This window comes from Polistes fuscatus, unplaced genomic scaffold, assembly GCF_010416935.1.
Source record: "Polistes fuscatus isolate 324 unplaced genomic scaffold, CU_Pfus_HIC Scaffold2, whole genome shotgun sequence".
Classification (NCBI taxonomy): domain Eukaryota; kingdom Metazoa; phylum Arthropoda; class Insecta; order Hymenoptera; family Vespidae; genus Polistes; species Polistes fuscatus.
In genome coordinates, this window is record NW_025113096.1 from 1388077 (window position 1) to 1404460 (window position 16384).

Below are 16384 nucleotides of genomic sequence, written 5' to 3' on the forward strand. Positions count from 1 at the left end.
ACTGATTATAAATTATTAAATATCATGGCTCGTTGCGAGGCTGACAAAGGTTGGGCTTGGATGATCGTTCTAGGTGTAACTATTATTAACGTAAGTTTCAATCAATCTACTATCCTTTTCCTATTTTATTTTATTTTTATTTAAATTATTTTATATCATACAATAGAGTGCACAGAATCGATTATTTTCATTCACATTTGAATAAACAATTCGTTTGGATATAATCGGATTGTTATTTTCTTCTTCTTTTTTTTTCTTTTTTTTTCTCCCCCATAAAGAAATAAATAAATTTTAAAATGAGAGAGAGAGAGATGAAAAAAAGCAATTGTAAATGATCATAAATAAATGGGACGAAAAAAAAAAATAAATAAATATTTGTATCTTGCGTGTTAGCGATATGATATCTAGATTTGTAAATCTTATAACAAAGTGTTCTATTATACTTTATAGAGAAAAAAAAAAGAAAAAATAGAGAAAAAAGCAAAGATCAAATAGGAAGTAACGATAAAAAGTGATATTCAAGATTACGAACGAACAATTTTTGTTTTTTTTTTGTTTTTTTTAATTACAAATAGAGCAATTAAACACGACTGTAATTTGTTCGTTTGATTTTACAGCTTTCTGTACTTCCGATTCAACAATGTTACGGTCTTATCTTTGGAGAACGTTTCGCGAATCTCGGTATTACTGCTACGCAAATATCCTTAATACTTCATTTAAATAGTACGATATCCTGTAGCATTGGTTTGATAAGTGGGCCCATGATGAAAAAATTTTCATTCCGAAAAGTGACTTTTTTTGGGTGCCTTATGGTAGCCATTGGAGTATTCATCACTGCGTTTGCCATAACTCTTCCTGCCATCATTATAGGCTATTGCGTTATTATAGGTAATTTAATTAAATATAATTATTTCTTATTTTTATTTTTTTAAGATTATAATAATATAATATAATATATATATTTAAATAATAATAATAATAATAATAATAATATTTTAGATAATAATTTTATGGTATTTATATTATTTTAATTATGATATTTTATATTTATAAATAATGTTTTCTATTAAATTACTTTTTGAATTAGGTACAGGGCAAGGTATCATCTTCCTTGGTACGAGTTTAGCACTTAATACATATTTTAGAAAAAAACGTAACATTGCAATGGGACTTTGCGTTACTTTGACCGGTCTTGGTCCCATTGTAATGCCACTTTTTATAGTGAAATTATTAGAGATATACGGTACAACAGGGACTCTAATAATATTCACTGGAATAGCTGCCAATTCTTTCATCGGTTCATGTTTATTAAAATCTTTCGTAAATAATAATCAAATAAACGCTAAGGTAATTTTTCGCGTATCGATTGATCGTGAAACAATCACTTCGTTTTATAATGATTTATGTTTTAATAAAAATACAAAAGTTTCATTTCAACCTGTTATCTGTTCAACATTATTTCGACAGGATTCGATTATTACCGAGAACAATGTGAAAAACGAAAATACAAAAGTGGTAATGGAAAATAAAAGGGACGTTGGAAACCACGTAAACGAGTGTCGATTATTAAACGATCGAGAACAAATGGTAAAAGTAGAAGAAGGAGAAAAAGAAGAAGAAGAAGAAGAAGAAGAGGAAGAACATTTGGAAATGAATTACAAAGATATTAAAACGACGAATAAAAGACTTAACTTTCTTCATAAGATCTCGACAAATTTGGATCTCAAACTTTTACAAGATCTGCGTTATATTTTTGTAGTTATTGGTAAGTAAAAACATTTCTTATCCATATTCCCATTATTAAACCTTTGCACTAAATTTCAACGTCAACTTCAAGTGTCAACTCGAGTGGCGCCCTCTACGGCGCCCGGCTGATTTCAACTTTCATTAAATATCACAACAAAACTAATTACAGAGTGTAGTATTTATCAAAGTTTCTTTTTTTCCGACATATAAATGAATAAACCGATGATATTTTATTATTTCTATACGCTTGTTTATTTAAAAATGTTTTTTAAAGTACCCGTAAAAAAAATGTCTACTTAATTTGACCGAAATCGTCTCGAGTTGCTGTTTCGCGCAAGAGAAAAAGGCCTCGAGTGCAAATGGGGTTAAATTTGAAATAATTAATGATAAGAAAGAAAAATTATTTCTTATCTCGCTGATAAAAGAAAAAAATAATAATAATAATGATAATAATAAATAAACAAATAAATTTAGGTATGGGAGTATCCTTGGTAGCCGAGACGAACTTCAATGCATTGATACCATTCGTCCTCGAGAAAGTTTCACAATTAAATATAAATGAAGTTGCTACTATAATGTCAATCCAAGCTGCCTTTGATATATTAGGACGTCTTTGTGTTCCTTTGCTCGCACAAAAAGCCCACTGGACACCGAGATATCTTTACGTGATATCCTTGATAGGATCCACTTTAGGAAGGACGAGTACGTAGAATCAACGTAAAATGAGAAGATATGAAATTAAATGAGAGATAGGAAAAATGGGAACTCGTGCTGAGAAAAAAAAAAAAACTAATAAAAAGTCCAGACGGTTTCTTCTCGCGGTGGGTTGATTTAAATTATATCCACAAGAAATCTTTTTTACAAATACATAAGACAAAACGGAATTCAAATCCTTGCTCGATTCGATTTCTTTTTCTTTTCTTTTCTTTTCTTTTTATTTTATTTTGTTCAACCACCAACGATCTCGTCTTATCAAAAATTAGTCTCATAATTATATTACATTAGAACGTTAAATTATATAATAATTCAAATAAATGTTCTTTTTATTCGTTCGTTCGTTTTTTCAAAGTATGTTTAATATATTTATCATTGTTTCTTATTTTATTTCTTATCTTTATCATTCTTTCTATATTTATCATATCATAACAATAACTTAACTTATTAACTTTAACTTATTTATCATTGTTTCTTTTCTTCTCTTTTTTTTCTTACAGTTCTGTGTGGTTGGGGTGATAATTATCCCACCGTAATCGTAGTAGCCATTATTATAGGAATAGCAAAAGGTACAAAGGCTGTATTTCAATCTTTGATCATCCCAGATTATGTTCCATTGGAAAGATTACCAGCAGCATCTGGTATTCAAATGGTTTGCAATGGCATTTTGTCTATCAGTTTGGGACCGATTATAGGTAAATATTTAATAATCATATATATATTTTTAAATACAATTAATATTAATATTATTTACTTAATACAATATTTCCAGGTATGGTGCATGATTTAACTGGAAGTTATATCGGTTCGTTGCACTTCACTTCAGGAATGAGTATGTCTTGCGTATTTTTATGGCTATTGGGAGGACTTTGGTCACCTCTTGGTAATCATATTAAAATAAAAACAAACGGAGAAAAAGCTAATGAGAAATATTCATCGGAAGATCAGAACGAAAGTAACGAAATTTAATGTGATAAGTTTGTTTTTATTAATTTAAGAATTATTTTATATATGACCGTATCGTTCATAACATTTTTTCCTTGTTTGTTCATCACGTTATCATCTTAAATATGTATATTTTGTAAACGATGATGATCGTTCGTTCTGATCTGGATGCAAGGATTAAAGGACGTTACTATTTTAGATAACAGTTTGTCAGGATTAAAAGTCTAGAGTAAACATATATTTAAATCATACATAAAATCACTTAAACATAAGGCTTCGCAATAACATAATCATAAACGTAAGAAAACATAAGACATAAGAACTAATAATCACTCAATAAGAACACATAACACTTTCGCATAATACGACCACTTAATACCTCGACATAATACCATAAGACTTCCCAATACTTAATCATAAGACTTTTTGAGGCGCAATCATAAGACTTACCGCGGTGCAATCATAAGACTAATTCTATTCTTTTCTTATGCATCGGTCCTACCGCTGACGGAGGGGGAAAGGGGACGCAAGGCGGTCCTAGTCCCTTTTCCGACCCATTATTGGTCATCAATCGTCTTTCTTTCAAATCCACGCAACACCCTAAAGTGGGAGTGCGTACAAAGCGTTCTCGTAATCTCCACAGTTAAGTCTAGACCACCAGAAGGTTATTTGATCGGAAATAAATATTCTATCCTTTTCTTAATAGGATTCTATACGAATTCTATAGTTCCATATAAATTCTCTATTCTATCTTAAACAGACTAAGATTAGATTATCCTATATCTTATCCTAAACTAATACTACTCCGTTACAATTTTAATGTATTATACATTATTTTGTAATATTAGAAAATTATGTAACTACAAAAAATAGAATTCAACGTAATATTATAAGTATTATATAATAGTATTCATTAAGTTAACGAAGTATGAGTTTTATGAGCCAGTGTTACAGCTGGAAGTATAGCAAATTGTTTTTTTTTTATTTTCGATGGAACTAACTAGTAATAACAAATCTCTTATAATGTAAATAGAAGAAAAAATATTTTAATTATTTATTTATAAATTAGTTTTCATTATTTTATCAATCGTATGAATATATAATTCCCAATTTGTACATCATAAATTTAGAAATAATATTAGTGTCGTGTATAAAATTTCCTACGTATCAATTTTTATATTAATCAGCCTTGAAAAGGAATCTTGATCGGATCTTCATAGTTCTGATGATATCGTTTCACGTGTCATTATCTAGATTACCTGTTGCAACGGAACTTTAACGGTTGATTGGTAATATGATTTACCTTATCTTAGAATCTTTTATCGATTGGATACAAATCATAACAAATTATTCTATTTTGTACACTATAATGTTTGAACGTTTTATACAATTAATTAATATTTGTAAAGAAAACTACGTCACACATATCAAAATGCTTTTCTTTTCATTGACAACCTTATCAGAGGTCGTGACAGGCACGTGAGATGTAACTATGTAAGTAGGTACATACCTTCCGGGAGAGAAAGATTACAATTCGTCTCGGAAGATAGAAGATACTAAAAATAAAGGCTTTAAATATTGTTTCTTTTGTTGTTATAAGTTAGTAAATTATTTGTTAAATTATAATGTATTATAATGTAATTGTAATGTAAACTGTTTAAATTATATGTTAATTGTAATTATAATGTATAAATTATATGTAACTATAATGTATTTATACTTGTAATTATAATGTAACTGTTTAAGTATTTTAAATAAATCTTTTGTTTTTATAGAGAAATGCAATTACGTCTTAATTAATTATTAAAAGAATAAATATCATTATATATATATATATATTTATTAACATTAGTCGTAAAATGAATTCGAATTTATTCAAATTATTTATTAACACGCGTTATCAAATTTTCGATTATTTACAAAATATCTATTACGAATTTTTATCTGAATATATATACATTATTTTATAATAAAATAACACCACGTGATACATTTGACAGTTTATTAGAATGAATAAATAATGAGTTAATTAGAATAATAATACGCACACGATGCAACGTACGCATTTACCGAAGAATATAAACAGGTTTTTTTTTCTTCATTCATGTTTTAATGCATTGATTCATTATACACGGAAACATGTTTTCCATACTAAACTAGTATGTTGTTAATGATCATTATTTTGCTATCATTGTTCTTCTCTTTTCTCTAGCATTATTCCCGAAGGTTATTTATCGATAATCCATCGAGAGTGACGGTACGTATTTTGTATCGAGATTAGATTAAGTTCGTACTTATCGTATAACACAAACTGAAATATTATTGATCATTCTGTCGGCGAAGTTTATTACACATAGTTGCAAAACGATGCACTAGATAGATCGGTATTATTGGTTATAAATTATTTTTTTTTTGTGTACAAAAAATTGTGTAAAAGAAGATATGAAAAGTTTGAAGGAATGAGAAACAAGAAAAAAGAGAAATTAAAATTGTAAATTAGAAAAATAACACGTGGGTGGAGAAAAAACGTGACTGATTTATTAGCTGAGGATGGATTATTGTCTAATCTTTATTTAAAAAAAAAAGAGTTATAAAAAGTTGAAATTTATTTATAATAATAAAAATGAGTAAACTTGTACCACCGGATGGAGGATGGGGATGGATAATCGTCATGTCTTACGCACTTAACAGTGTAAGTTTAAATAAATGATCATTTATTCTCAAATTTGTAATAATTATGTTCAATTATATTGAGATATTTTTTGTAGTTTGTCATGATACCTGTAATACAAGGTTCTGGTTTAGTGTTCAAAGATTTATTTCCATTGTTAAATATCAACAGTACACAAGGTAGTACTATAATTAGCGTCAATATGGCTTTTGGAATGATATTAGGTTTAATCAATGGTCCATTACTGCAACATTTTGGATATAGGAAAATGGCAATCGTTGGTTCGCTATTATATTTTTTCGGTATAACGTTTACAGCATTTTCAAGAACAGTTACTCTTATCATAATCACTTATGGTTTGATAGCATGTAAGTAATTGATTATTTTTCTTTCGATTTTCATTTTTATGCATCCTCAAAAATAAATTCCTCATAATCGTTGACCCCTTTTTTCTTTCCATTTTAAGCTGTCGGACTGACAATTGCAGGATCAAGTTTTTCTCTAGCACTTAATAGTTATTTCACAACGAAAAGAGGACGTGCAACTGGCTGGGCGATTACTATGATGGGATTAGGTTCAATCTTTATGCCACACGTTACTACTATCTTGCTCGATAATTACGGTCCTCAGGTAGTTCAAACTTTAATGTTCAATAATTTGATCTTTATTCTAAGGTGTAGAATATCTATGACATTTTGGATTTTGATTTATCGAATTATTTATTACAAATATTTTCCGTAACTAGTCATTTAATTAAAGTATTTGAAATAATACGATATGGAATCCCCGTTTCTCTTAGCTAACATTCATGCATAATCATACAACTTCATAAATTTTACCACATGACACTTATCAATGTAGGTCAGTATGTTTTTTCAAGAATTATTGCTATAATGACAATGACCAATGTTTATATTCATAATACGTATTATACGATTATTAAAACAGGGTACACTATTGATATTGGGTTCCTACTCACTGCACTCGATATTAGCCTCGTTAATGTTACATCCATTAAAATGGCATATGAAAAGATTACCAAGCGTTGAAGATAATGATAAACATGTTATTGAAATCACAGAAAAGGAATCGCATGTTGGTAATTATTCGTTTGTTTTTTTTTTTATTTTCGATCAATTCATTTCTAAAGATCGTACAAATTGTAATAAATATAAATATTTGTTTGTTTTTTTATTTGTATTTTTGTAAAATTTGACTATTTATTTCGTTAGATACAGATAAACCAAACGAAGTTTCCGAAGACGATGATAGTTTTCACGATGCACCATTAATGGAAGAACATCAAAGGCATAGAAGATTAACAGTATCGAGTATCAATCACGATGTTGAAGGTGTTAGCATCTATGGTTTCGAAACTCCATTGTCCCGACAAATTTCGGAAACTGCGAGAAGTTTGTAAAATATTTTATCCTTTTATTCATTTAACTCGAATGTTTTCAAATATTACGTTAACATTTTTTTCTTCTTATGTTAGCCATTTCGCGAGAGATGAGTCTGGATGGTTGGTTATGGAATAATAACGAATTAAATAATAAAACAATTTTCCAGCCAAATCATTATTGGTGGAATTCAAGTAAATTTCATTATTTTTCTTCAATTAAAAATCTACAATTATCTATATATATATATGAACATTTGCTTTCAGATAAAAGCGTAAACAGTATCAACCTTAGCAGCAGTTTACAAATTTTTAACGAGGATTCGGTTTACCAACCTTTACGAAAAAATAAGAGTTTCAATAGCACGAGTAAAATATCTAAAGCGAAAAGTTGTCAAAGTATACCGGAAAACGATTGCATTGTAGAAAACAAAAACGATAAAACTACGTATGATACGAAAGTTGACAATCAAAACGACGATATTTGTGAAATGTAAGTCAAATATTATGAAAAAAAGATACTTTTTAAAAAAATTATATTATAAATATAATATATATTATATAATATAAATATAATTAATAATAATAATAATATAATATATATTATATTTATAATATATATTTATAATTATATTATAAATAATAATATATATTTATAATTATATTATAAATACAAATATTATATATAATATAATAATAACGATATATATTATAAATATTATATCGTTTAAATTTGTTTCAAATGTTAATTTATATTATATGTTTATATACCAATAGATCGAAACAAAAATCTGTATTTAAAAGAATTCTAGGACGTATAGTCGCATTTTACGGTCTCGATATTTTACGTGACGGTATATACGTCAATATAATGTTGGGAATGTCAATAGCAATATTCGCGGAAATTAATTTTTCTTTATTGACACCGTTCATATTGGCTGACAGAAATTTAACGACAAATCAAATAGCAATTACGATGAGCGTCATTGCTACAGCCGATCTTGTTTTTCGAAGTATCGCTCCGTATATCGGAGAATGGTTACGTTTAACACCAAGACCAATGTACGCAATCAGTTTGATATTTCTTATCATTAGCAGAACAGGTAAGAATTTAATATCGTATGAAAAAAAAAAAACAAAAAAAACAAAACAAAACTTACATCTTATCATTCCGTACAACAGATCTCTCTCTTTATTCAACATTTTAATTCTTCACGTGGGTTCCATTCTTAATTCTCTGTTTTTTTTAATTATAACACAGGTTTAATATTTACGGAAACCCTTACAGAAGTAATTATTGTTGCCGTTGGTTTGGGAGTTGCGAAAGGAATTAGATCAGTTTATATGACACTTGTAATACCATCTTATGTACCAATTAAAAATCTACATTATGCTTCCGCTATACAGATGACTGTAAATGGAGTCATCATGTTAAGTGCTGGACCAATTTTAGGTACGATTTTATATTTTCTTTTTTTTTTTTTTCTTTTTTTCGTTATTTCTTTTACGTTCGTTCAATATTTTTGTCAAAAGAAAATAGTTCTTTTATTATTATCATTATTATTATTATTTTTCCTATCACGATTAAGTAGAAAGCGTAAAACAACGTTTGGGTGAATATTCTTTGTACCATAGGTGTAATTAGAGACGCAGTGGGAAGTTACACACCCTGTATCATAATAATTAATAGTATGTCGGCCCTGACCATCACTATATGGCTAACGGAGTTGATCATTTTACGAAGAACTAAACTTGGATCGAAAAAATTGCAACAAGATCTAAACGAGGAAAAGACTTGACAAACAAAAAAATAAAAAAAACAAAATAATTGAAGACTAATCATATTTATATTATACATTTGATCACGTTTCTCTCCCCCTGTTGTAAATAAATGATAATCAAATTTTGATTAATAAACATCGAGAATTATTAATAATAAATACTTCGAACGATTTTCTTGAATCCCATTTGTGTCATTTTTCAAAATGAAAATAAAATACGATGCAGGAATGATGACCTTAATTAAAATCGTGTCCTTGTTTATATTCCCCATTTTACTAAAAGAAATGGATCTAATTACAAGCACAAGACGAAGAAATGAGATGCCACGTAGGAACAATGGCTCGTTTATTCCCACGTTTCATTCGTAACGAGAGTTCTCACGTGCAAAGGGAGACGGCAAACGTGTGATTTTATTTATTAGAAGTAAGAAAAAAAAAAGAAGGTTGAAACACCGTGGAAAAATAGAAAAATACTTTTCCTTCCATTTAAATACGACAGTATCGTATAACTAAAATTTCGAAGAAAATTATGTAATTTTAATTTTTGACGCGAATATGTGTGTGTTTGTGTGTGACCAATACGTTCATTCTACTTTAGTCAAATTTCTCGAAATTTTAATAATAAAAAAAAAGAAAAATAGTAAATTTTTATTCATAGAAAAAATGTGAAAGTCTTTTGCTGAAAATATTACCGGTAATCCTGAAATAATCGTTCGCCATTGTATAATTAAATAAAATTACTATGTATATAACGATAATATATTTAGTAATGAGTCATTAATAAATTGAACGTTTAAAATAAATGTTCATACTGACCCAGCTGGTAGCTTCTAATTTGTCCAATGTGGTAGTAAAATCACGCACGGACATGTGTTCATGCGTTCCAAATATGTCCGGATACTGTAATTTCTCCTTTCACCATAGAATTCAGTAAAACCGATGTCAAGTCAATTATTATGATATGCATTTATGCGTTGCACGCAACAGACTGATACGTCTAGTCACAATATCACCTGGATATCACCTTTTTGGCTCGCGTCCAGATTTTCGAAATCGGCGAAAGTGACTTCTTCATCACCAATGTAAAACTCAATCGTTTTTCAAAAAACAAGTCGCGCATTCGCGAATAGAAAACACCGTGGCATAAGATCAATGGAGAAAGAAATCACAATTGTCGAGTTTCTTCTTCTCGAATATTTTATACTTATTGCATATTATTTGTTCGAGATTAAATATGTATATAGAAATAATCTTATGTAAAAAAAAAAAAGAAAATTAGAAAAGAAGATACATTATAACGATGTAATATAAAAATATATGAAAATCGTGAATGATATTATTACGAGAACAAATATTGCAATGACCCTGAGAGAAGAGAAAATTTCTAACCGACAAGAGACGAATGAAATAGATGTTAACGTAACGTAGTGACATATAAATATTGAACGAAGAAATGAAAACGCCTTATTATTATTGGTCGCTAGTCTGGCATTAAATATTTTATACATATTCGAGATAAATAACTAATTAATATTACGTTACCGTATTGGCTGATAAACAAAATAACAAAACACTAAGTGTTTGGTATTCTGAAATCATCATCATCATTATCATCATCATCATTATCATCATTCGCTATCAATCACACATTCGAGTTTAATACTAATCTTAAATTTAATTATTTACTTATCGATGTATATTTCAATTAAATATCTCGCCTACGAGAAATTGTGGTTTGTCCGTATTTCTTGACTTACCACCTGACCGACTTCTTCTTCTTCTTCTTCTTATTCTTCTTCTTCGTCATCATCATCATTTTCTTGATCATGTTCGCATCGAACGGAAAGTTTTGATAATTAAGGACGCTTCTCGACGATCGTGCAAATATTACTTATCTATAATACGTTGCACAAATTATATCAACGATAAAACAAAAGCACAAAGAGTCTTTACCTATACACAATCGAAAATTATTTATCTAGTCATCGCCTAGCACGTGAAACCTAAAATAATAATAATAATAACAATATTAATAATAACAAAAATAAAACAATCGTTACGATAATAATAATTAATATATCGCACTATTAATATTAATTCATAAAATCATTTGAGATGAATTAAGAAATCGTTAATATAATTAAATACAAAAATAACATGAAAAATATGAAAAAAAAAAAAAAACTAAAAATACCTTGGAATGTCCTGCGTAAAGGATAGGCGCCACAATCGATTCATCGTCGTTGTTATCGTCAGAATTTTGTACCAACGAAGCAAACTCTTCGTGTTCCATTATACCCCATAAAGGAAGGGTTTCAGGACCCGTCGAAGCCACTGCTAAATTATTTACAGCTTGCGGTAATACTTGATAGGCACGTTCTATCTTTTCGAATTCGTCCTGTTTGTTTTTCACGTTATTCGTATTAATTTCGTTGTTATTATTATCATCTCTCTTCTTGGAACTATTTATGCTCGATTTATTAATATCTTCCACGCGATGTTTCGTTCCAATCGTCGCAGTTGTCTGAGGTGTCACGACGTATACTCGTTCCTTATCGATCGTTGAAATCGATACTGGAAAATCTTTCCAAGAATTTTCTGATTTACTCGTAGTTTCGTTAGATTTCGATTTATCTTCGTTTACATTAGACACATTCGATTCATTTCCGATCGTTGGATTATCAACGCGTACAGTCTAAACGTATAAAAACATTATTTTTCATAAATAATTAGATAATTTATCTCATTAATTTTCTTTCAAGGATATAATAATGAATCAATATAATATCGTCACCTGTATTCTAGTTTCCTCGAACGAGTTGGGTCCCTCGTCTTCGATATCGTTAAAACTGAATCCAGCCAATGCAAAAGATTTGACACTTTCTTCGCGATCTTTCGCGTGTTCACCAGATTCCGTTGTCGTGAAATACTCGTTGGGTATATTTTTCGACGGTTGCAAATAAGGACGAGAAAAACTAGGCAATATCGTGCTAAACGTTGTTCCCCGCGAATATTCCTAATCGAAGGAAAATAATTGATAGAAAAGTTTTCTTTTTTTGTTTTTTTAAGAAATAAATGAGACGAAAATATTTTCCCATACCTGTATAGTCCAATTGTCGATATTCTTTTGTAATCTATGAACGTCTATAGAATTATTAACCTTTTTTGTAATAACATTAGAAACCGGTACCGTAGTTGTTTCCACTTTCTTCGTATGATCGTTTAAAGTATCGAAATCACCGGATATTGTCGCAGTTTCTGGAATACTTATCACCTTGTTCTCGTTTCTAGATTCTTGACTGACGTAACTGTCACGATTCGATATATCGTTAAATGATATTGTTCGTGATTGCGTCCGTTCAACGTTATCTTTATTATCGTAAGATGAATGGAAAGGTAATGGTGTATATTGCGATGTATATGGAATTATTACCTGTACCTATAATACCGAATTCAAAATCATATTAATTTGTATCTAACTCAACGATTACATTAAAATCAATAAGAAACCATTTAACATTTTACCTGTTTGTTTCTCTTATTTCCACCGTATTGTTGCAAACTATGATTTTGTCCGTTAGCATCATTGTTATTTCCTAAATTATCTAACGAAGTTTCATCCTGTATCGTTCTCATAGTCGTCGACAAAACGACCAACCAAGAATCAGCAACTGACTGTGCTTGCGGTGCTACGAACGAAGTATCCAAATTTGGCAAAGCTTTGTTAGTTAAACCTTTATTATTCGTCCACTTTTGTTCATTAATTTGATTGATTCCAAACAAATCTCTGATTACGGTACTTTCCGTTGAATAATTGGGATAACTATGATTACTGTTATCCAATAACGCTAATCGATTAATTTCCTCTTGTATTTGGAATGAATTCGAACTTGATTCGTAATAAGCGGGTGTCTGAGTATTTAATTTTTCATCGATATCAATGAAATTAGAAGATGATGACGATGATGACGATGATGATATCGATGGAGAATCCGTACGACTTTCGCTCGTTTTCGTCAAATCGGTCAATGGGGATTGTTCGAAATATATCGGATTTTGTACGTTTGAGAAACCATCGGTACCCGATGCATGAGAATCTTTCACCGTGCCGATATTAGACGAAATAATATCACCATTGTAAGTTTGTTGTCCCGATCCCGTATTTCCAAAACCGTAAGACTGTTCGTTGCCAATCGCAGACGGTGAAATAGTTTGATCTGTCCTTTGGAAATCGAATCCTGAAGTATCAACGAATTGTTGATTATTCCCAAAATTCGTCTGTTCGAAATTTCCAGAAACGTTAGGCTCAGAAAATTCATTTATTCCAGCCGCATCGAAATGTTGTTTAATCGACGTGCCATCATTTTCTTGATTGAGGTTAGGATAAGCTATGGATCCTTGTTGATTCTCGTGAGAAGCACTGGAAAACGAATCTATCTGAACTCCATTAGCGGTTTGAGAATTCGAATGACTGTATCCTTGATTAACGAAATCAGTTTGACTTAATCTCGAATCGGACACTTGATGACTTTCAAAAATGGTTTGCCCTTCTTGAGGAATACCTAAATTCCTATCACCAGAATTGTTCGATTGATAGATCGGTATTAACGGTAATGATGAACTACTTTCGAGAACACCTGATACAGGTATTTCGTGATGTTGTACATTTCCATTAACGGGATAATTCGATTGGGTATTATAATCGAATAATTGTGCTTTGAACAGAGGAGGCATAGGTCCTGGATACAAATGTGGATTGGGTAATGGCCCGACCGATGAATGTTGCCCGTTGTGTTCGGGCAATAATGGCGGTGCGTAAAAGAAATCCGGTACTTTAACTTCCTGAGATTCGGCAGCGATTAATCCTTGATTATGAGGTGGAAGATAAGTTCCTTGATAATTCATAGGCAACCAAGGAACTTTGTTGCACGGATTACAGTTCTTGTCTTTGACTTGTGGCTTCAGTTTGTTGTAAATATCCGAAGGCGTTGGTGGTTGCGGTAAAGGTGGCCTGTCAAAAACAGGAGGTATTGGTGCATTGTAAATTTGTAGAGTTGCTAACGGAAATCCAGCAGCAGACGATGGTAGCGTTTGTTGTGGTGGTGGTGGAGGAGGTGGTGGTCCAGATGGTGGTAAAGGTGGTACGTGCGATTGTAGAAACTTTGGTGGATGAAGCGTATCCGGAGGCGGTGGTGGTGGTGGTGGTGTTTCAACAGAAGTACCACTTGTAAATGGATTTAACCAACTAATAAACTTGGAGAAGTAACCAGGTGATTCGATAGGATTTGGATTAGCAGTTCGCCCAGTTCTTCCTCCGGGAAATACGCGCGATGGCGTTTGCGGTAATGGCGGTGGAATCAAAAATTCGCTTAAGGCGTATCTTCGATTTCGTTCTACCGAATTTGGAACGGCCCGATCGTTGCCCGATGATGAAAGTGTACCAACGACACATGTCAACAATACTAAGAACACCAAGGCCTAAAAAAGAAAGCATTCGTGTAAAATGTTAAACGTCCTTGTTCTTCATACATTATACATATACGCTTGTCAAAAAATACTTGACATCTGTGCGAGAATCTCTCGTACGCTTTTTTTCCTTACAATTTGAAACGCATCGATCTTATTTTATACGGCCAATGTGGATCTCGCATTTATCTGCTATGTAACGCTTACAACATGCTCGCGAAAATGTTCCGCGTGACTATGCGAAATAAAGTAATAAGATTCGCGTACTTTACACGATGTATTTTCGCATAACCACTTGGTACGCTTGAAAATTTTATGAAAGTTCGTTCGTTTGCAACGTTAAAAAAAAAAAAAGAATTATGTATGAGTATATCTCGTAGCAGTCAATGGCATACGAGTATATACACACTAGCAAAAAGTGGGTCACTCCGTGAGAATCATTTCGAACCTTCCACAGATTATGTGTGCCGTACGCGGAACTAGACTCTTCTTCCTACTCGCATATACCATAATCTTTTATGAATCGATAATTATTTTATTAAATATAATTAATCTTTTCAAAGAATATCTTTTTTCCTCTCTGAATGGTTCAGAGTGCACAATTTTTTGTTTCTTTTTCCAATAAAACGTTATTTCTAAAATCCTTTTTATACGATCAGTATTCATAATTACTATACATTAAACACATGACACGTTATACAAATTTGATTAAATATTATATTAATATCAAAATATATTTTATGTGTTAAAAATATTCCGAATAATATCACCCTATAAAATATCATTAATATCATATGTATAAACTAAACAAACAAAAATAATAATATTTCCCAAATCATATTAGAATGCAATTATAAATTCAATCTTTTCTACAATATTTAAAAGTCATTACATTATTATAATATTTTCTTCATCCCAATTGTATATCGTCGCGTACTTTTCTTTCCATTCACATCCCATAGATGCACACATACATAAATAAATAAATAAATAAATGAAATCTGAAAATGAAGAAGAAGAAGAAGAAGAAGTCTTTTCCGAGATTCCTAATTCTCATCCTTTCGCCTATTCGCACACTACTTCCCTCCCCCCTCCCCCCTCTCCCCCACCCATTTCTTACTATTCGTGCAGAAAAAAGAAACACGTGCACGAGTGATCTCAGAGGCAAAGGCTAAGAGGAAAACGAATCTCTCTAACATATGTGTTCGTATCCGTGTGTGTCGATGTGTGTGTACGTGTGTGTGTGTCGATGTGTAGGTCGAGAACGAGTCGATTTGTGGCCAGGCTTTGAGACTTTCTCACACGAGACGCAGATTGAATGATTCCCTTGGCGAGCTTCACGTGCCATTTACGTGCCAAAGAGAATACACATACACATACACACATACGCATACGAATGCATTAGTTCGCTGTGTGGAGAGAGAACGAGAGTAGTTGCGCGCGTGCACGCGTACACGCACTTACACAGATATAGCAGCCAGGTATAATCTTAAAAACGTGTTTTGCGTCAAAGAAACCGGAAACGACATAGGAAAGTGAAGGAAACGGATAAATGAGAGGTATAGATCGGATTGTATTATCTACAACTACACCCTCCTCCGTAGGGATTCCACTAATACATAAGCATAATGCAAATTTGTATAAGAACGGCTTTCTTCCCTC

The 16384-nt window shown here is 31.1% G+C and overlaps 2 protein-coding genes across 2 annotated transcripts; one reads left to right on the forward strand and one right to left on the reverse strand.

Annotated features, from left to right (window-relative positions):
- The first annotated feature begins 7 nt into the window (after positions 1-7).
- Positions 8-9697, forward strand: LOC122517101. The gene is made up of 17 exons (XM_043635472.1): positions 8-90; positions 618-888; positions 1088-1347; positions 1468-1765; positions 2221-2448; positions 2961-3155; positions 3233-3426; positions 6011-6097; positions 6174-6444; positions 6543-6706; positions 7025-7175; positions 7309-7488; positions 7572-7670; positions 7743-7968; positions 8253-8578; positions 8737-8928; positions 9111-9697. The coding sequence occupies exons 1-17, from the start codon at positions 25-27 to the stop codon at positions 9272-9274; spliced, it is 3372 nt and encodes a 1123-aa protein (XP_043491407.1). The 5' UTR covers positions 8-24; the 3' UTR covers positions 9275-9697.
- A 1082-nt stretch (positions 9698-10779) lies between these two features.
- LOC122517102 (putative uncharacterized protein DDB_G0287457) lies at positions 10780-14794 on the reverse strand. Its single transcript, XM_043635473.1, has 6 exons — positions 14786-14794; positions 12782-14734; positions 12357-12695; positions 12051-12272; positions 11451-11951; positions 10780-11259 (listed from the first exon to the last, which is right to left on the reverse strand). Exons 1-6 carry the CDS (start codon positions 14792-14794, stop codon positions 11239-11241), a joined length of 3045 nt encoding a protein of 1014 aa, XP_043491408.1. The 3' UTR covers positions 10780-11238.
- Positions 14795-16384: the final 1590 nt, after the last annotated feature.